This window comes from Trifolium pratense, linkage group LG3, assembly GCF_020283565.1.
Source record: "Trifolium pratense cultivar HEN17-A07 linkage group LG3, ARS_RC_1.1, whole genome shotgun sequence".
NCBI classification, from domain to species: domain Eukaryota; kingdom Viridiplantae; phylum Streptophyta; class Magnoliopsida; order Fabales; family Fabaceae; genus Trifolium; species Trifolium pratense.
Window position 1 is genome coordinate 14,516,498 of NC_060061.1, and position 21,215 is coordinate 14,537,712.

Consider the following 21,215-nt stretch of genomic DNA (forward strand, 5'->3'; position numbering starts at 1 on the left):
GATTTTTTTATGGAGAATCAAATCAGAAAAGGGAAAGAACTTTGTGATGAGAAGAAAAGAAAAAGGGCCTAACATGCTTATTACATATCCTTGTAATTAGACATAAATGTATTAGTAGCCATTGATTATGCATTATATGTATTAGTAACCGATGATATTCCTTTTGACGAAATTTAGAGAGATAGGATGAATTAATGGGGTAATATTAATCCAAATGTTATTTCATTAAAAGTATATTTTAATTATTAATTTATTTTGAATTTTTGTTACGTATATTATTTTGGTAGGTAAATGAAATGACAAGTCGGTGAAAACTCAAAATCACAAAATGAGGGACTCAGACTCGAATTCTAATCATAACATCCGACTTAGTAATTTCGACATTTATTTTTTTTGCATCAGAGTAATTTCGACATTTATACTAGTTAAGCTAGAATTTGTAAAATTTTTTGTTAAATATTATTATGTCCATATTGTAATAATGGGCCAATTAACGGGAATATTGGCATAAATATGATTAATTTCAATTGTGAGTCATTATTATATATTTAAAATTATTAAAGGTATAAATTTTTTCAACTTTTTCCAGACATGCCAAAAAATAATATAATTTGGGTTTGCAAGGATTTTAAATAATATGAGCTAGTCGTTTATAAAGTTGGAATAAATACGTGTATTAAAAATGATTAAGGCAATTTTGTCCTCACCAAAACTGAGTGAATTTCTTCTACTGGTGAGTGAAAATTGGTGAAGCACGAGGACCGTTGTATGCTTTTAAAGGGGTCAACATCTTATAACTATAAGATGTGAATTTTGAGCTTGATGTAAAGACGGTTGTTATGAAGTTTCATAGTTAAAATGATGATATATCAAATTTAGGAGATGTCAACAGTTGCACAACACTTTTTTCATAAACTCAAAGGATTATTCGGAGATAAGCCAACAAGGTCGCTCATGTTTTAGCACGGGTAGCCCAATTTCTAACTAGACTCCACATTTTTACTGAAACATCTACTTATATTCACACTATTAATGAAATGTTTTAAGCTTCTTCCGTAAAAAAAAATAAAAATAGCTAGTCGTTCATGTAAAAATGAGAAACAAATTTAAATTTTCAGCTACAAAACTTAAAACAAATTTGTACCCAAAAAAAACAAAAATTAAAATAAATCAAGACGGCCAAATCATTTTCAAGGTTCAGTCTAAGAAGAACCCATATGTGTAAAAATCTAATATGAATCTTTAAAAAATGTTTAAAATTGGACCCTTACAAATATTTAGTAAAAAATAAATTTTATGATAATAAAAAATACAATATTAAAATTTATTAAAAATAACATAGTCGCAATTTAAGTGTTGCAATGTGACTATTTTCTTATAATGATGATATTAGATACCGTTGTTTTATACACAAAGATAATTTAGAGAAAGATAATTAGACTCTTTTTTTGATGGGTTTTGTGCATATGAGAATTAGGCTCACAACAAGGTGAACCAATTTTTAAATGAGTGGTGTTATTTGCGCAACAAATTGTTGGACAATTTTTTAGACAATTTTTTTTTCTTCATGTTTTGGAACAAATATAATAAAGAAAGAAATGAGGAGAGAGTAAAAATATCATGAGAGTATGAGAAAGAATGTTGTCTATAAAGTTGTCCAAAATTCGTTGTATCAATATCATTTCTCTTTTTAAATTTCGAATAAATAAAGACGAAGGTAACATACGATCTGTGAGTAGTATAGTTTGAGTTCAGATCTGCTCCATTGCAATTTGTTTTTTTGGACAAAATTATTATTGTTATTATTATTATTATTTGTGAATAAAAAGGGCAAAACCAAAAAAAAAAAAAACTACAAGACTACTCTAACATTTCTAGACATGCATGCCTCAGATATATTATCAAAGAGGAGATGTTGGAGTTTCCTAAGAGGATCTCCAAAATTCTCACATCACATGAACTTTGATTAAAAATAACGTGCCACTATAGGTTCGAGAGCTCTTGGATACGATTAACCAAGAGAGGAGTGTTTCCATTGAACTTGCACCTTCCCTTCCCATTATCATATCAATTAGAAGCTTGAAGCCACTTTCCACTATAAAATGTGTATACCTTTGTCTTCCCGCCATTTTCATTCCCGTATACATTCTCCACATTTCAGCACGAAGAGAATCACAATCTTCAATCCTTTTTGTATACCCTTTTAGCCACAAACCATCCGAGTCCCGAGAAAGACCGCCACAACTTGCAATGTTCATTGAATTCTTGTATGCCCTATCACAGTTGAGCTTGATTCAATCTCTATGAGAATTTTTCCGGCCGATGTAAATTGTGGTAGATATAGGGGTGTACGTGGGTTGGGTAAATCCACTCGACCCGACCAAATCCACCCAATCCAACTCAAAAAAGTGGGTTGGTTCGGGTCATCGGGTGGGTATGGTTTTTAAAATGAAAAATTCATAAAAAAATCGAGTTTCGGGCAAAACCGGACTCATACTCATAGAACCCACTAACCCACTGATACGGTATTTCTCTGGTTTTTTTAAAACATTTTTCATATAAATATTACAGTTTTGCTCTTGTTGTTTGATCATTAAAAAAGAAAAGCTCAAGGTTTAATACTCTAATTTCCAAAATAAGTTGTATGTGTGTATATTTCAAACGTCAAACACATTACTCTTCCGTACTTCACAATCTCAATGCATTCTTTATTCATCTTCTTCGAGTCTTCGCTATTTGACTTTCTTTCAATATTTAAAAATAGTGGTGCTAAAAATAATGTATTCCTATGACATGCCTATATATAAGGCATCATAAACATAAAAAAAAACACATTTTCTATTCATCAAATACACATATTTCATGAAAACAACACAAACAAGAACATTTGGCTCCCACTTTGGGGATCGAATCCAAGGCCACAAGGTTAAGAACACTTTGAAAATAGACTATTTTTTAGGAAAAAAACAATGATATTATCATTTTATGCTAAAAAATAGCGAAAATAGATTACACTATTTTTAAGAAAATAAAAATGTTAAGATATTTTTATAAAAAAATAATTGGTTCATCGTTTAATCATTTAATATTTTAAAAAAACAAGAAAAATAATAATTTGGTTAAACTCAGTACCCACCCAACCCGGAAATAAGTGAGTTTATCCAACACGATCCAATACTAAAATGAGTGGTTATTTTGTTCGACCCAATCCGAAGTACCTTATGTGATTCGAGTTTTGGATTTGGCAAACTCAACTCATTCCAATCCATGTACACTCCTAGACAAATAGATAAAATGACAAACCCATTATAAACTTACATAAATAAAGGAGAAGTAATAAAGCCAATACAAGCCACACTACCAGAGGTTGATTCACAACATAAGGCCTCCACTAAGATAGTTGAATAAGTTTAGTTTTATGTGATTCTCTGTATGCAAGTGTATCATTCTAGTTTAGACCTTAGCTTCTTCTATAAATACAAGCCTTGTAATCCTTTCTCAATAATGAAAGAATGATTTTCGTTCCATTTTTCTCATTTCATAATATGGTATCAGCTTCCTTCATTTTGGAGGTTGTTACGATCCTAACCGTTTTCTAACCGCTTTTCGCTGCAATTCCCTCATTCTTCATCTTCTTCACCGAGCTTCTTGCTCAATTCTTCACCGTCTTCTTCTTTCTCTGCAAATCCTTTGAGATTTCACCGTCAATTTCACTATGCCTCCTCGCATCGCTCCTGTTCCGGCTCCGATTCCACCGAACAATACCGATTCCTTTTTCTATGTTCATCCGAGTGAAGGACCGAATTCGGTGACTGTTACTCCTCAACTCACTGGTGGCAACTACCTCGCATGGAGTCGATCTATGTGTCGTGCTTTAGGTGCCAAGAACAAGCTCGCTTTTCTCGATCGTTCAATTCCTATTCCCGATGCTTTGGATCTGAATCGTTCTGCTTGGGAACGCTGTAACCACCTTGTCCATTCATGGATAATAAACTCTGTTTCGGATTCCATCGCTCAGACACTGGTTTTTCATGAGAACGCCATTGATGCTTGGGAGGATCTTCAAGAACGCTTTGCTAAAGCAGATCGAATTCGCATCGTTTCTTTGCGTTCAGCTCTTCATACTCTCAAGCAAGGTAATCGTTCAGTTCTTGACTACTATACTGATATGAGAGCTCTCTGGGAGGAATTGAATTCGCATCGTCCGATTCCTCATTGTACTTGTGTGCATCCTTGCCGTTGCGAAGCTATGCGCGCGGCACATGCTTATCGTTTAGAAGATCAAATCATTCAATTCTTAACTGGCTTAAATGATTCTTTCTCTGTTGTTAAGACTCAAGTTCTACTAATGGATCCTTTACCTACTATTAACAAAGTATATTCTCTGGTAGTGCAAGAAGAAAGCAATCATGCTTTGCTTAATCCTGTAGTTTCTAATTCTGATGATAGTAATGTTCTTGTGAATGCTTCTGATGCAAGAAGATCATTCAATCGTGGTAAATCCCCTATGCACTCTGGAAAAGGTAAGGGTGATACTAGGCATTGCACTTTCTGTGATAAGAATGGACACACAGTTGATTCGTGCTATAAGAAACATGGAAATCCTAATATCAGATCTAATACTGGTGTGAATTTGGCTAACTCTGATAATGTGGATTCGACTGCTAATGGCAACACTGACTTGGTGGCTTCAAGTTCTGGTACCAATATCTCTCAAGAGAAGTATGATCAACTTGTGAACTTGCTTCAACAAGCCAATTTGATTCCCTCAGTTTCCCACACTGTTGGCCCTAGCTCAAACCACATCAACACTACTCCTACCACTGAAACAGGTATACTTTCACATCTTGTTCATACATCATCTGTTCACAGCATTGTTTCTTGTTCTGTTCAATCGAATGCTAGTTTTTGGCTTATAGACTCTGGTGCAAATGATCATATATGTTCTTCCCTAAATTGGTTTAGTTCATTCTATAAAATCAAACCTATCCATGTTAATTTGCCTAATGGCAGTTCTGTCGTTGTTAAATATGCTGGTAATGTCCATTTCACACCTCATTTATATCTCACAAATGTGCTTTATTCCTCAGATTTTAGACTTAATCTAATTTCTGTTTCCAAGTTGTGTGCTAATCTTGCTTGTTCTGTCCAATTTACTTCTAAACATTGTGTTATACAGGAATTGAATTCCAAGAAGACGATTGGTTTGAGTGATCAAGCAGATGGTCTTTTCAGATTGATGATAAATGGAGCCTACCCACCTATGCCTACTTTAGTTTCCTTTCCTGCAAATAAATCTGTCAACTCCATTTGTAATAATAGCAATGTTAATGCTACTTCTATCATACCTTTACATGCCATATGGCACTTTAGACTAGGCCATTTGTCTCATAGAAGACTTTCACATATGTCTAAGTTGTATCCTGCTATTCATAATGATAATAAAGCTGCATGTGATATTTGTCATTATGCAAAACAAAAGAAACTTGCATTTCCTATTAGCAATTCTATTTCCAATTCTATCTTTGAACTTTTACACTTTGATATATGGGGACCTTTGTCCATTGCTTCTGTTCATAATCATAGATACTTTTTGACTATAGTTGATGACTATAGCAGATATACTTGGATCATTTTGTTAAAATCCAAATCTGAAGTTTCTACTCATGTTCAAAACTTTATTATTTCTATCCAAACTCAATATAAAATCACCCCTAAAACCATCAGAAGTGACAATGGCCCAGAATTCTTACTTGATTCCTTTTATGCCTCCCTTGGTATTTTACACCAAAAATCATGTGTTGAAACACCCCAGCAAAATGGGAGGGTTGAACGCAAACATCAACATTTACTTAATGTAGGTCGTGCTCTTCTATTTCAATCCAAATTGCCTAAGTCTTTCTGGTCCTATGCTGTTTTGTATGCTACTTTTCTCATAAATAGAATCACTACACCTACATTACACAATAAGTCACCCTATCAACTATTTCACCAATCCATACCTGACATGTCTTTATGCAAAGTTTTTGGTTCTTTATGTTATGCCACTACCCTTACTTCTCATAGAACCAAACTTGACCCTAGAGCTAGAAAATCTCTTTTCTTGGGTTACAGGTCAGGATACAAAGGTTATGTTCTTTATGACCTATCATCTAGAGAAATTTTTATTTCCAGACATGTCACTTTCCATGAAAATGTCTTACCTTATCCCAATTCCACTTCTATTTCTACTTCCAATTGGGACTACATTTCTTCACACACCAGTTCTGACACATCCATCCATACTTCCAATGAAATCATCACTCCTCCTTCTATTAACCTTCCTGCTAACAGTACTGCATCTTCCCCTTCTACTTCAGCTCCACCTACTCTTACTAGATGCTCCACAAGACCTAAACATATTCCTCCTTATCTAAAAGACTATGTCTGCAATGCTTTAGATCACTCATCCATGAAATCTTCAGGTATTTCTTATCCTATGTCTAATTTCATTTCTTATCAAAACTTGTCTAATCCTCATTGCTTTTATGCTTTGTCCCTCACTACACACACTGAACCCAAATCATATGCTGAGGCCATCAAATTTGATTGCTGGAAACAAGCTATGCAAGTTGAATTACAAGCTCTTGAGAATACTGGTACTTGGATTCTTGTTGACTTACCACATCATGTAAAGCCAATTGGTTGTAGATGGGTCTACAAAGTTAAGCATCATGCAGATGGCTCTGTGGAAAGATACAAAGCCAGATTAGTGGCTAAGGGCTTCAATCAAATTGAAGGATTAGACTATTTTGACACCTTTTCACCGGTGGCTAAATTAACCACAGTAAGAATTGTTATTGCCTTAGCATCTGTTCACAATTGGTTTCTCCATCAATTGGACGTGAACAATGCTTTTCTACATGGAGATTTATATGCTTCCTCCACCAGGTGTTACTAATGATCCTAATAAAGTTTGTAAGTTGGTCAAGTCTCTTTATGGCCTTAAGCAGGCTAGCCGACAATGGTATGCTAAGCTTACTTCACTTTTGCTCTCACATGGTTACAAACAAGCCCACTCAGATCACTCTCTGTTCACTAAGCATGATGCTTCCCACTTCACTTTGTTGTTGGTATATGTGGATGATGTCATTCTAGCTGGCAATCATATGACAGAGTTTTCTTATGTGAAGAATCTTCTTCATAATGCCTTCAAAATCAAGGATCTAGGACAATTGAAGTATTTCTTAGGTCTTGAAGTAGCACATTCAGCTAAAGGTATATCTTTGTGTCAACGAAAGTATTGTCTTGATTTGTTAAGTGATTCTGGCCTCCTTGGAGCCAAACCAGTTTCTACACCTTCAGATGCTTCACTCAAGCTTCATGCTGATGATAGTGCTCCTTTTGAGGATATCTCTGCTTATAGACGTTTAGTTGGCCGTTTATTATATCTTAACACCACTCGTCCTGACATCACTTTCATTACTCAACAATTGAGCCAATTTTTATCTAAGCCTACTCACACTCATTACAGTGCAGCCATGCGTGTTCTAAGGTATCTCAAAAATTGTCCTGGACGTGGTCTCTTTTTTCCACGTAATTCCACACTTCAGATTTTGGGATTTTCTGATGCTGATTGGGCAGGGTGCAAAGATTCACGCCGTTCCATCTCCGGGCAATGCTTTTTCTTAGGCCAATCATTGATTTCTTGGCGCACCAAGAAACAATTAACTGTTGCACGTTCTTCATCCGAGGCAGAGTATCGTGCTCTCGCTGCTGCTACATGTGAGCTTCAATGGCTTGCCTATTTGCTTCAGGATCTTCACATTACTTGTCCTAAACTTCCTGTGCTTTACTGTGACAATCAAAGCGCGCTCCACATTGCTGCTAACCCTGTTTTCCATGAGCGCACTAAACACATTGACATTGACTGTCATATTGTGCGTGAAAAACTGCAAGCAGGCCTCATGAAGCTTCTTCCTGTTTCCTCCAAAGACCAAATTGCTGACTTTTTCACCAAGTCCCTTCTTCCTCAGCCTTTTGGTGTTTTGCTAGCCAAGTTGGGCATGGTCGACTCAAAAAAGTGGGTTGGTTCGGGTCATCGGGTGGGTATGGTTTTTAAAATGAAAAATTCATAAAAAAATCGAGTTTCGGGCAAAACCGGACTCATACTCATAGAACCCACTAACCCACTGATACGGTATTTCTCTGGTTTTTTTAAAACATTTTTCATATAAATATTACAGTTTTGCTCTTGTTGTTTGATCATTAAAAAAGAAAAGCTCAAGGTTTAATACTCTAATTTCCAAAATAAGTTGTATGTGTGTATATTTCAAACGTCAAACACATTACTCTTCCGTACTTCACAATCTCAATGCATTCTTTATTCATCTTCTTCGAGTCTTCGCTATTTGACTTTCTTTCAATATTTAAAAATAGTGGTGCTAAAAATAATGTATTCCTATGACATGCCTATATATAAGGCATCATAAACATAAAAAAAAACACATTTTCTATTCATCAAATACACATATTTCATGAAAACAACACAAACAAGAACATTTGGCTCCCACTTTGGGGATCGAATCCAAGGCCACAAGGTTAAGAACACTTTGAAAATAGACTATTTTTTAGGAAAAAAACAATGATATTATCATTTTATGCTAAAAAATAGCGAAAATAGATTACACTATTTTTAAGAAAATAAAAATGTTAAGATATTTTTATAAAAAAATAATTGGTTCATCGTTTAATCATTTAATATTTTAAAAAAACAAGAAAAATAATAATTTGGTTAAACTCAGTACCCACCCAACCCGGAAATAAGTGAGTTTATCCAACACGATCCAATACTAAAATGAGTGGTTATTTTGTTCGACCCAATCCGAAGTACCTTATGTGATTCGAGTTTTGGATTTGGCAAACTCAACTCATTCCAATCCATGTACACTCCTAGACAAATAGATAAAATGACAAACCCATTATAAACTTACATAAATGAAGGAGAAGGTTCGAACTCCGCTGATAACTTCCCCCTAATAATTTCTTCCCCATAAATGAGATGATTTTTGTACTTACTACTACTACTACCTTGTTGAGGACACGGGCGATGGAAAGAGGAGTGGGTAACAAGAAAGAAACAGTAGAAAAATAGCCGACCCTATAAAATGGAGCCCACAATCCCTCCACACGGTGAGGAAAAAGGTAAGAAAAAGAAACAAAACTCAGAATGAACATAGCATCAAAACAAAACACAGCTGTAACAATACAAAACAAACAGTGTCAGGTCAGCATTCAACAACACACGGAAACAACGAAACTGAAACCAAAACTAAAAAAAGTCAATAAGGGCAACCTTTGCCTTTTACAATTCCATTTCTTCCTTTCTTTCTTTGCAAAAACAAAACGACTTCAAGAGACGACTTTTTTCCTCTCTACATAAACTGTTATAATACTAATTTTCATCATCTTTTATATTCTATCTGTTCTTCTTTCTGTTTTTATCAACAATCAAACACCACCCAGATCTTCGTTTTCCTTTTTTCCGGGGGAATTTTCATTTTTAATAGGTAAGGAATTTTGGGTATACCTTTTTTTTTTATGGGTGTTGTAAATTTCTTCTCTTTTGTTTCTGGGGTGTTTTTCTGGATGAAAAAAATTGTTTTTTTTTTTTTTTGTTAATTTCAGTGATCAGTGTTTTTTTTTGGCTGATAATTGACTTTTATTGTGATTTTTTTTTTTTGGAAAGTTGTGGACTTTGTCTAACATGGAGTTTTTTTGGTTGCAGAAGAGTTAGATGCTGTGTTATATACAGAAAAGTTGAGGTGGGATTGGTGTATATATGGATAGTCTATGTTGCTTCAGTAAGGTGAGGAAGAAATTGTTTTACTCCCTTTTTAATTTGTATTTGGAATGATCAATTTTCATGCATATACTATTATACTATTGCTTAAAGTTTTAGAGTTTTCCTTTGTTTGGAATTTATAAGGGCCTAAAGGAGGCACATGACCTGGTTGGGCTCTGTGTTAAGAAATCCCGTATCGGATATGAGTTGGCCTGGACAAGAGTTTATAAGGGTTTATAAGTAAGAGACGATCCTCACCTTACAAACCGGTTTTGTAAGGTTGAGTTAGACCCAACTCTCAATTCTAAGTCTCTTGGAGTTTTTCAATATCTTTTTTAATTGCAAAAAGTGTTGTCAATTCTGGAAAATCGTAGCTTGTTCAAATTTTACTTTGCTACAGGGATATAGAACCACAACATCTGCTATTTGACGACACTAGTCTAACAGCGTATCGCAGAACTAGCAATTTGTTCAAATTTTGCTATGCTATTACGTTATATCACCACTATTGTTGCTATTTTACAACACTGATTGCAAATGTTAGTAAACTAGTTGTTATGTTATAGTTTCCAGGTTTTGTTTTGGACTCCAAACCAAACCTCCTAGTTATAACTCATTTAGGGTCCCTCATCTCACCAACCGAGCCACCTACTTTAATGGAAAAATTAAAATTGCATAGATTGTTTTAGAGAGTGTATTTGTGGTTGTTAAGGACCGGTTCTTCTCTTCTAAAAGCTCAAGCTTATAAGTCCCCTTATGCGAAAACTTTTTGAACTTGAAATGAAGATAGTTCCCGAGCATGCTTTATCTTGTACTAATGTTTAATTATAGAGAATGGTTGTCACCATGAAGGATTGTTCTATTGCTATATGATTACACCAAAGGTTTTACTTTCAGCCTATATCTTCTTACCTTGGTTTTGGATGTGCTTATTTGGTTAGGGTGTTTAGAATCTTATATCAAATAGAGTCGTGGCCTAGGTAGTCGTTGTAATGCTTGAGTTGTCCTAAAGTTAAGCCAATTTTGTGAGGTTAAATTATACCCTAAATCCAAATTTTAAGATGGTGTCAAAGTTTATCATGGATCTGTTTGAGACACGATCTTTGTTATTTCACCCACATTTGTCCATGCTCCAGATGTCTAGTCTAGAACGTGCGAAATTTGTAGAGATTACTGTTATTTCATCTGCATTAATCCGGTTTTGAGTGTGAGCGGGTGTGTTCAGACTCCCGCATCAACTAGAGATGCTTATGAGGCTTGGCGAGTCCTTGACTTACAAGACAATTTTGTGGGGATGAGTTAGGCCCTAGCCTATCCGCCTTAATCCAAAATTTTAAGAATCTCAATTTGGCTTCCTACATATACAGATGTAAAACTTGTCTCTTGTTTATTATATATTGTTGAAATGTGTTTAACAAGTCTTATAAACTCTTTTATGTTTAGGCGGTGGGAGGGCGTTCTTCATGCAACTCTGGCAAAGGCAAGGGCAATCAGTCACCAGTCAAATATGGCTTTAGCCTTGTTAAAGGGAAAGCCAACCATCCAATGGAGGACTATCATGTAGCAAAATTTGTCCATTTCAAAGGACACGAGCTAGGACTTTTTGCTATATACGATGGACACCTGGGAGACAGTGTACCATCATATTTGCAAAAGAATCTCTTTTCTAATATCTTGAAGGAAGTGAGTTGTTGAATCAAACTAAAGATATTATGTATTGGTTATTGCCTCACATTTGATTTCCCTGGAAAAGGGCTTTTCTTCCTTTCTATTTTCTGTTGTCTGCGCTCTGCGGTACGACAATTTTCTTTATGATCTCAAATTCCCATATTTTTGGCTTTTTGGCAAAAAATATCATAATATCCTTGCAAAAGAACTTCGCAAGGATGGATAATCGTAAAATTGACTTAATTTACATTTTTTTTTTGAAAAAGGACTTAATTTATTTATTAATTATATATTTATGGCTGTGATTGATTATCCAGGACGACTTCTGGGAAGATCCATTCATGTCAATTTCTAAAGCTTACGAGTCAACAGATCAGGCAATTCTTACTCACAGTCCTGATTTGGGGCGAGGAGGATCAACTGCCGTAACTGCAATTCTCATAGATAATCAGAAACTATGGGTCGCCAATGTTGGAGATTCACGAGCAGTTCTGTCAAGGGGAGGGGTAGCTGTACAGATGTCTACTGATCATGAACCTAATACGGAACGGGGAAGCATTGAAAATAGAGGCGGCTTTGTCTCAAACATGCCAGGTTCTTCAATTAACCCTAAGATCCATGTTTTGTTTCTTTTAGATGTTCATTGCCGATTTATCTATTTCTTCATTACATTTGGCTCATTTATGGTTTTGCCATGATCTCGTTTGGTATATGCATGATTCATGCTCGTTGTAAAAGTAAATTATGAGGTGTTTGATTTTGTAATAACTTCATTTGTGGGGTTATATCAGGAGATGTGGCAAGAGTGAACGGGCAGCTTGCGGTTTCTCGAGCATTTGGAGACAAAAACCTCAAAACACACTTGCGATCTGACCCTGACATTCAGTACGCCGATGTTAACCAAGATACCGAGTTTTTAATACTTGCTAGTGATGGTCTATGGAAGGTTTTCAATTGATCTCTCTTTTCATCTATTATTTCATATAACATGTTTAACAACTCAAGCATATCTTTCATCGATAACAACCTTGTACTTAAAATTTCATTTATTTTAGGTAATGGCGAACCAAGAAGCCGTTGATATTGCAAAAAAGATAAAAGATCCACAAAAGGCAGCTAAACAACTAGCTACCGAGGCACTGAACCGAGACAGTAAAGATGATATTTCGTGTGTTGTAGTTCGTTTCAAGGGTTGAAAGAGCGAGAGAACACACATGCATACATACCCGAAATTTTCAGGGTATACATATATACAGTCTACATATCAGGATGCAATTCCATACTCTACATGTAAAATCCTTCATCAGTTTGGAATTTTTTCTTCAAAATTGGTTTTGCTTCCTTCACTTCATATGTAAAAAAATATAAAATTGAGTTTAGGTGGTGTGACATTTAGAATTTATTGATTTCTTGGTTGTGATATAGATTCATACAGCATAATTTTTCTTTGTAATATGCTTTGTTATGGGATTTATTTTAAAACCAGGTGAGTTTATGATTATATACTATACTATGAAAGTTTATTAATCTCATGCTTCAATTCAAGTGTGTATAGTAATTGTTTTGAGACATGAAATCATTTGTTCTCATTTTGTTGTCTCTATCCCCTTAGTAAGGTCAAAAGACCAATAGGTTAATAAAGATTATACAAAATTAACACACAGAGTTTAGAGACCGGAGTTCGAACCTCGGTCATGGTGTCTGATCTAGCAATTTTGACATTTCTATCGATTGAGTTAACAATTTTTTTTTTGTGACTAAAAATAAACGATATTCACTCATTTAAATTGCTAGAGTACATTGATGCAATATAAATACAAATTTGCTAAAAACAAAAGGATGAATCTGCGAACAAACTCACAACATTCATGTTAATAGCATAAAATGGAAAATTGCATAAGTCTACAAATATGATTATATTGAAGTGTCTGAAATGTCTATGCCTCCGGATTTGTAGCGTTAAAAGTTGATAGTGAATAAATTTGCACTTGATTATTACTAATCCTTCAACTTGAAATAAATGAGCACCGCACAGAGACGGAAAAACAAATATATTGCACAAAGACGAAAAAACAAAATACACCATAGAGGAAACAACAAAATATGAGTTAGCAATTTTGACACACACAAAGTGTTGCATTGCATATTTCTAGTCTTGAGTCTCCCTCACACCGAACCTATAGACTATACTTGTCAAATGAGATTTATCAACGGTCGACTGGAATGTAGATTGTATATGATGCTTTATTACTATTAGACACATGTCATTGGTACACAATTTGCAAATGCAAATTAATTAGTGTTTGTGTTTGGTTTGGACTCCAAAATAACCCATTTTTCATTATCAAGTTGCATGTGATATAAGACCAATATTTTATTTTATTTCTTTCTGTAGTAAGTTGTATTCCAATATAAACTTTATAAAATTTAATTTTTAATATAAATCATTCTTTATATGCACAATTCCTATTTCCTACCCTTCTTTTTTTGGTAACTCAATTGTTACTATTTTAATAAATAGTTTTCTACATGTAGAGAGCAATACATGACACCTAGTAAAAAAAAAAGAGAGCAATATTGGACCTAATTGGAAAATAAATAAATAAATAAATACACATAAATGTAGGTGTCAATCGTGCTCAAGGCTGGTAGATTGTGCACAATGCAATTTTTTTTATTTAAATAATTTCTAATTATTGTTAATTCCTAACCCAAATCAATTTTTTTTTATAATTAAAGTTTCAACACAATTTTTGGCAAAATAGGCTTGTGTACAACTTTCTTGTGCAACAAGAATATAATCCACCCATTTATTTTTTATGACAATAATCCACCCATAATATAACATAATAAAAAATACAAAAATATATTTCACCATATGAGAAAAAAAATACAAATAATATTTATATAAAAAATACAAATAATTCTATAAAAAAAAACAAATAAAATATAAATAAAAAGATAAATAAACAATAATGTAATAAAAAAAAGAGTGGCTTGAGAAAAACAATTGAAGCCGTCACCAACCTTCCTTCTTGTTGTAAAAGTAAAACCCTTCCAAAACCCATTCTTTCTTTCTTCTTCAAAACCCCAATTTTCACTTTTCAATTTTCACACATTTTCTCTCATCGATCATCATGTCGAAATCATTGAATCTCATCAAGGAACACGCTTCCAATCCCAAACTATGGTTGATCGTCGGAATAGGACTTGCCGGAGGAATCGTCGTTGTATCGGAGACACGCCGTAGAAGACGCCGCCGTAACACTCCAAAACCTGATTTTGGTGCTTTTATTGAACGCTTTGAGCTTCTTCCCTTCCCTCAACCTCCTCCTCCTGCAGCTAAGCAAATGCTCGGTTCTCTCAACTTTGCCATAAGCGACATGTTAGTTCCTTAAAGTTTTAAGCTTTGGTTTAATTTGAGTAAAAAAGATTGGTTTTTTATACTCTTTTTTTAATGGGGTTGTATAGAAAATTTGCCGATATTTTTTTATGCCTTTTTGATTTGCCATAAAGGATTTTTTAGTTTTTAGACATAATTAATGTTTTTTTTAAGCATTGGTTTATTTTAGTATTTGTTGAGTTAAAAAGATCAGTTTTTTATGTTTTATGTTTCTTGGGGTTGTCTAGAAAATTTGCTGATATTTTGTGATGCATTTGTATATTAAGGGGAATGGGGGGCTGATAATCAAGCCGTGAGGTAAGTAAAGTCTCGCCAACGATCATTCCTGAACGATTTGTCTTGGGGAGCTCATTAATCACTTGAGCCCAATGCCTTGGTTTGTATATTACATCATTTGATTTACCATAAAGGGAGTGTTAGATTTTAGACATGATTATTGTTGTTTATACACTGGTTTTGTACTTTTGTTTTTAGTATTTGTTGAGTCATAAAGTTTTATTTTTTTAATTTTTTATGGTTTATGTTTCTTGGGGTTGAAGAGAAAATTTGCTGAGAGGTTTAGTATGTGATATTTTTATCTGGGTGTGTTGAGGTTTCTATTGTTGGGGTTTTTCAGATTTGATGTAAAAGGCTATGTGACGGGGTTTGGAAATCCTGAGTGGAAGAAAACCCACGAGCAGGCGGAGAAGACTGCACTTGTGGTGACTGCTCTGCTCTTCAATGGGGCTACTTGTGTTGGCAAGACTGTTATGGATGAATTCTCTTTCGGGTGAGGAGTTCTTTTGCAATTACTCATCTCTGTGTAGTTATCTGAAACAATCGTTCACATGTGATTTAGTTAAGACGTTATTATCTCAGGTTTTCTGGTGAGAACAAGTATTATGGAACTCCAACTAATCCTAAGATGCCATCATGTATCCCGGGAGGTTCTTCTAGTGGTTCAGCAGTAGCAGTTGCTGCGGGACTTGTTGACTTCGCTATTGGTGGGTTTGTGTGGTACCTATATTACTACCTCTAATTGCTTAAAATGCAAATTATTAGGTTTATTTATTACCTTCTTAATATTTTGGTCATTTATGGCTGTATCATATTCATTCTAGCAATTGAAGCCTATATCGTATTTTGGATTTTGGTCATTTACTGGTTTATTTAGTACCTACATTCATTTTGGCGATTCTAATATTATTATTGTGTTTAATGACTGGTATTCTACCAAATCACATTCCTGGAAAAGCTTTTTAGCTCTATTTCTTTGAATTTAATGACCTCTTAGCTTGCTCGAATGAGTAAAAGTAGCCCCCCCCCCCCCCCCAGTTCAACAATATTTCATCTCGACTACTTATCTGTTTGGTGGGCGGTAGTTATATAATCTGGAACGCATGCTTATATGGTAATAATAGTTATATCTAACAATTTTTCAATTTCCTGGAGCTCATACATTTAAAGTTTGAATGTAGTTAGTAATATTAGACCTTTCGCTCGTGAGGGAAATGTCATCTTGATAATTTTTTAAAGAAATGTTTTCAATTTGTGTTGTGATCTATAAAATATAATGGCTGTAAAAGTTTCATGATTCCAATTCTTAGTCTGTTATTGTGATCTCTATGATATATTATTGCTGCATAGCTTACCATGCATAATGCTGTTTATCAAGAATAAACTTAATGGGCACTTGCAGTTATATTGTGCTGTGGCCTTTGGATTTGGTACTGGTAACTGTTTGTTTGATTTTCGTATCTTAACATGTATCATGTATGTGAACTTGGAACATTATTGTCTCTTTGTAGGTACTGATACTACAGGATGTGTGAGAATTCCAGCATCACTCTGTGGCATTTTTGGTTTTAGACCATCCCACGGGGCTGTATCTACCATTGGAGTACTTCCAAATGCACAAAGCTTAGACACCATTGGTAAGATGCATAGTTTTGTGTTGTTTTTTTTGCTATGATTATAATTGGTCATAAGTTATATTTTTCGATTAAAATAAGTTAATAAGAAATTATGCATAGTGAGGTGAATGGGACTCAAATATTTCCCAGTTCTAACATTTCTTGAATAAATGTTTTAATATATTTTCTTTAGATTGCTGATTATTTCATTGCATAATTGCATTGCAGGATGGTTTGCTCGCGATCCATCTGTCCTGCATCATGTTGGACATGTTTTACTTCAATTGAATTCAGTGGATACCAAAAGGTCAAGGTGTATTATATTTGCCGATGATCTCTTTCAATTTTCCAAAGATGCTACACAGAAGTCAATTTATGTCATTGGGAAAGCTATAGAGAATATGTCTGGATGTAAGTTTTCTGTAAGACAAAGGTTGATCTCTAGAACAAATTACCAAACAAAAGGAATTTCGTGTAATTATTAAGTGTTTTGGTTATTTTGGTTTTGCAGATCAGGCTCCAAAGCATATGAATCTTTGTGAGTATATTGTTTCAAAAGTGCCTAGTCTAAGGCTTCATGAGCAATCAGCCAACCAACAAAATGGAACATCTATTTTGAAAACTCTCTCATCGGTTATGCTTTCATTACAAAGGTATCTATTTAATGTTAAATCGTTTTATCATTTGCTTTATTATAATTAATCATGTTGTTTAAATATATTGCATCATTGTTTTATGTTGAGGGCCATATATATCTATGTGACAAATGTGTTTTAATCTGTTCAGATACGAATTTAAAGCCAACTATGAAGAGTGGGTTAAATCAGTCAACCGTAGGTTACGCCGTTGTGTGCCTAAACATGTTAGTGAAGCCGTTTATACTACACATGATAATATAAAAGCCTTGTATAAAGTCAGGACTGAGATGCGTGGTGCACTTCAAAGTCTGTTAAAGGTACTTTGTCTGTTTGTTTCATACCATCCTTTTTTTGTACATATTCTTTTATGGTAAGGAACCCTTTCCAAGTTGTAATAAATTATATTAGAAGAAAGCTTGAAAAAGACAATCCAGTAGTTAAGTATAACAATATTTTCTATGATCACTTTTGGATCGTCTTGATAGGGAATTTCAATATATAACACCTATATCTTTGATTCCCATAATGAAGTGGCCAAAATAATTTTAGGCAAGTTTACTCTATTTATCCATGCTACCTTACTATCTCCTGGTTTTGACTGTCCAACAGGATGGTGGAATACTAGTTGTTCCCTCTGTAGCAGACAGTCCACTAAAGCTTAATGCAAAGAAAGGTTTTTGTTCTGATTTCCATGATAGAACTTTCGCATTATCCAGCATTGCGAGTATGTCTGGATGTTGTCAGGTAAATTGATATCATTTAGGTCTAGAGTAATATTTTTTCTTTTCTCAATTTTTATTTATTGCTCTAAAACTTTGTTGGACTTATGTGATGCTCTTACATTACTTCCAGGTTACGATTCCGTTAGGATATCACGATGATCGTTGTATTTCTGTTTCATTCATCTCAGCCCATGGAGGTGACAAATTTCTTCTAGATACGGTCCTAGATATGTATACAACTCTTCAAGAGCAGGCTAGCTCTGGCTTTGACTCCTTGCCATTACCAAGCATCAACGGAAACATGGAACCTTCTGAAGTTTCAAAGGAGAAGGTTGGTTTTCTCTAGCATTTTTCAACAGGATATTATTTCTTACTATAAGTTTGTCTGTTCAGTTATCTAGTAAAACCATGATGTGAAGTTGGATTGTTCTCAATGTGGTATTTTAGGCTTTGTCTGGGAGTTAGGAGGGAAATGAAATAGAGGACTTCGGGGGAAAGGAAGGAGAAAATAGAAGTGGAAAAGATGATAGCCTCTCCTATACGGTGAACTCAAAAAATGTATTGTGAGAGGAGGGGGTTTAGGAGGGGGCTTTGACAAATTCTCCCAAATCATTTCCCTCTGTTATAATACTCTCAAAACAGACAAAACAAAATCAATCATAAGTATTCTCCTCCCCTCAATTTTTTTCCTCCCCTCAATTTTTTTCCTCCCAAACTTAAATCTTTTTAATCTAAAGTATGACTGGAAAATGTACTGAACCTGAACCTTTCTCTTAAATTCCCACTACACAGTTCTTCTGATTTCTCACACCTGTCCACCGATTCTGTATGATGAGCTAGTTCTTGGTTTGAGCCCTATGACTTATCCTTGAAACTTGCTCTCCTCTTCTGATATTCACACTTGAGCTTTTGCTCCAATCTTATCAAATTTTTATATCTGGATGAGATGAGAAAAATGTTCTCCAATGGAACAAAAAGTAGGTGTGTTATTTGATGTCTCAAGTTGCAGCTTTTGGTGCTTAGTCCTTCCAATACCACCGCGGTTCCTCATAGAGCATGATCGAGATGAACAAATCTTTAATCCAAAGTTCTCAGGTTGGGATGAGCAAGATTCACTTCTTGCTACCTGGGTTGCTCCCATGGATTTCATATTGTCTTCTGCCTCACAGCCTTGCCTCATTGGATGTGTGCACTTCTGGCAGATTTGGGAGCAAATTCGCAAGTTTTTCCAACTCCTCTGAGGTATGTAACATTAGGAAGGAAAACAAATCAATTTTAGAATACCCTAGCTCAAATCAAAGCAATTGTAGATTCAATTATTGTGTGCCGATACTCCCTGGCCACGAATAATGCGCCTTCCACTCCCTCTGTTCCCTACGTGGCATTGTAGACCAGGACCTTATTTTGAGACGATGAAAAAGTTTTATCCGAATGTAATCTGCGAGTGACTAATAAAATTGGCTCTACTTTCTTGAGTAAATCCATTTTCTTCTGTCTATATCTTCCACTATTTAATGAACCATTTGAATTCTTAGTAATCTACGGGTACCAGACCCGGTGGAATCTTCATGCAGATATCTATATTTTATAGCCTTTGTTGATGGTCACCGAAAGTCCACTTGGATTTATCCCCTTATCTAGTCAAGTCGCTTATTAGACACAGAAACCTGTTGTAATTTGTTTCATGAAATTTGTTTCTGCCTACATTGTTCATTCAAATTATCATCCAATAGTTATCTCGTCATAATTTTTCATTTAGTTATTGGTCTAGCGTTTATATGTTATATATTGGAATTGGATAATTTAATTTAAGCTAATAAAAGAAATGCTTTGCAGGGAAATGCAGCATTTAAAGAAAAGCAATGGGATAAGGCAATCACTCACTATACTGATGCAATCGAATTGAATGGGACAAATGCAACTTACTACTGCAACCGAGCAGCTGCTTTGTTAAAGCTAGGATGGTATGGAGGTTTTCCTGTCTGTCAACAATACCCTGACACTTTAACCATTTCTTGTGATTGCGATTCTCACCTATTAACGTATGCAGCTTTCAACTAGCGGAAGAAGACTGCAGTAAGGCAATATTGCATGATAAGAAGGTGAGAAGATAGGCATATAACAGTGGCTATGGAACTTTTTTGTTTGTTTTTTGGTATTCTAATATAGTAATATCTGAGTCGAATTATTATTTTTACACTAATAAGGAATGGAGTCTTATCTGATAGGAGCTTATTATTGTTTGTGTACCTCGATAATGGGTGATTTAGTGATGTTTAATTTATGGATTTCTTTATTTTGAAGGGATTCTTTAGATTATACTGACAGAATCTGTATAAATATGTATAACATTAATCTCTTGTACTAAGAACGGTATGTAATTTCCATGCAGAATGTGAAGGCATATCTGAGACGTGGAACTGCTAGAGTATCACTATTACGGTATAAGGAGGCTCTCGAAGGTGAGCCTTAAGTTCTACACAAATGTATTCGGTTTCTGCTAGTTTTATTTCTTGTATAAGCTTAAATATCGATTTCGTTCCTGCAAATATATCACCTTTTGCTTTTAGTGGTATACTTCCAAAAATAGGCAATATATCTTTCATTGATGAGACACGGGAAAATTCTTTAGCAAAGTGTCGCTCATAGTTGCCATAGCACTTGTCTTCTCATTTGCTGTTCATTATTTTTTAACCTTACACTTCATATTGTCCTTAATGATGTTCCTTTTTCTTATGTTCTGCAGATTTCAAGCATGCTCTTGTTCTTGAACCACAGAACAAGGATGCAACTCGCGCTGAGCAAAGAGTCAGAAAATTGATGAGTTGAGTGTGCTTTTTCTCTCCCTCCCTCCCTCCAAGAGAAAATCAATAGTTGTGGAAAATTATACAAATATTCTCTCCCCGTCATAAATTTTATTCAACCCTATTGGATTATTATGCCAATAATTTTGGACCTGCATATATAAGATTGGCCTAGTAGCCTCTGTACATTTTAAATTAAAGTGCACGTCATATCATATTTGCTTCAAATGATATAGTGAAATACGAATTTGTTACAATAGAGATC

The 21,215-nt window shown here is 34.7% G+C and overlaps 2 protein-coding genes across 2 annotated transcripts; both read left to right on the forward strand.

The window, feature by feature from the left end:
• The first annotated feature begins 9,178 nt into the window (after positions 1-9,178).
• Positions 9,179-13,018, forward strand: LOC123915837 (probable protein phosphatase 2C 9). The gene is made up of 6 exons (XM_045967100.1): positions 9,179-9,548; positions 9,767-9,847; positions 11,267-11,506; positions 11,809-12,085; positions 12,283-12,437; positions 12,547-13,018. Exons 2-6 carry the CDS (start codon positions 9,821-9,823, stop codon positions 12,685-12,687), a joined length of 840 nt encoding a protein of 279 aa, XP_045823056.1. The 5' UTR covers positions 9,179-9,548; positions 9,767-9,820; the 3' UTR covers positions 12,688-13,018.
• A 1,461-nt stretch (positions 13,019-14,479) lies between these two features.
• Positions 14,480-21,207, forward strand: LOC123913830 (outer envelope protein 64, mitochondrial). Its single transcript, XM_045964704.1, has 13 exons — positions 14,480-14,876; positions 15,511-15,663; positions 15,753-15,877; positions 16,682-16,807; positions 17,015-17,197; positions 17,298-17,439; positions 17,573-17,741; positions 18,034-18,168; positions 18,277-18,477; positions 19,983-20,110; positions 20,197-20,248; positions 20,539-20,608; positions 20,893-21,207. Exons 1-13 carry the CDS (start codon positions 14,629-14,631, stop codon positions 20,973-20,975), a joined length of 1,815 nt encoding a protein of 604 aa, XP_045820660.1. The 5' UTR covers positions 14,480-14,628; the 3' UTR covers positions 20,976-21,207.
• Positions 21,208-21,215: the final 8 nt, after the last annotated feature.

Coding starts and splice junctions, on each gene's coding strand:
- LOC123915837 (XM_045967100.1), top strand. CDS start 9,821: ATGGATAGTCTATGTTGCTTCAGTAAG. Junction 11,507..11,808: donor TTTCTAATATCTTGAAGGAA/GTGAGTTGTTGA, acceptor TTGATTATCCAG/GACGACTTCTGGGAAGATCC. Junction 12,438..12,546: donor CTAGTGATGGTCTATGGAAG/GTTTTCAATTGA, acceptor CATTTATTTTAG/GTAATGGCGAACCAAGAAGC.
- LOC123913830 (XM_045964704.1), top strand. CDS start 14,629: ATGTCGAAATCATTGAATCTCATCAAGGAACACGCTTCCAATCCCAAA. Junction 15,664..15,752: donor ATGGATGAATTCTCTTTCGG/GTGAGGAGTTCT, acceptor TTATTATCTCAG/GTTTTCTGGTGAGAACAAGT. Junction 18,478..19,982: donor CTGAAGTTTCAAAGGAGAAG/GTTGGTTTTCTC, acceptor AATGCTTTGCAG/GGAAATGCAGCATTTAAAGA.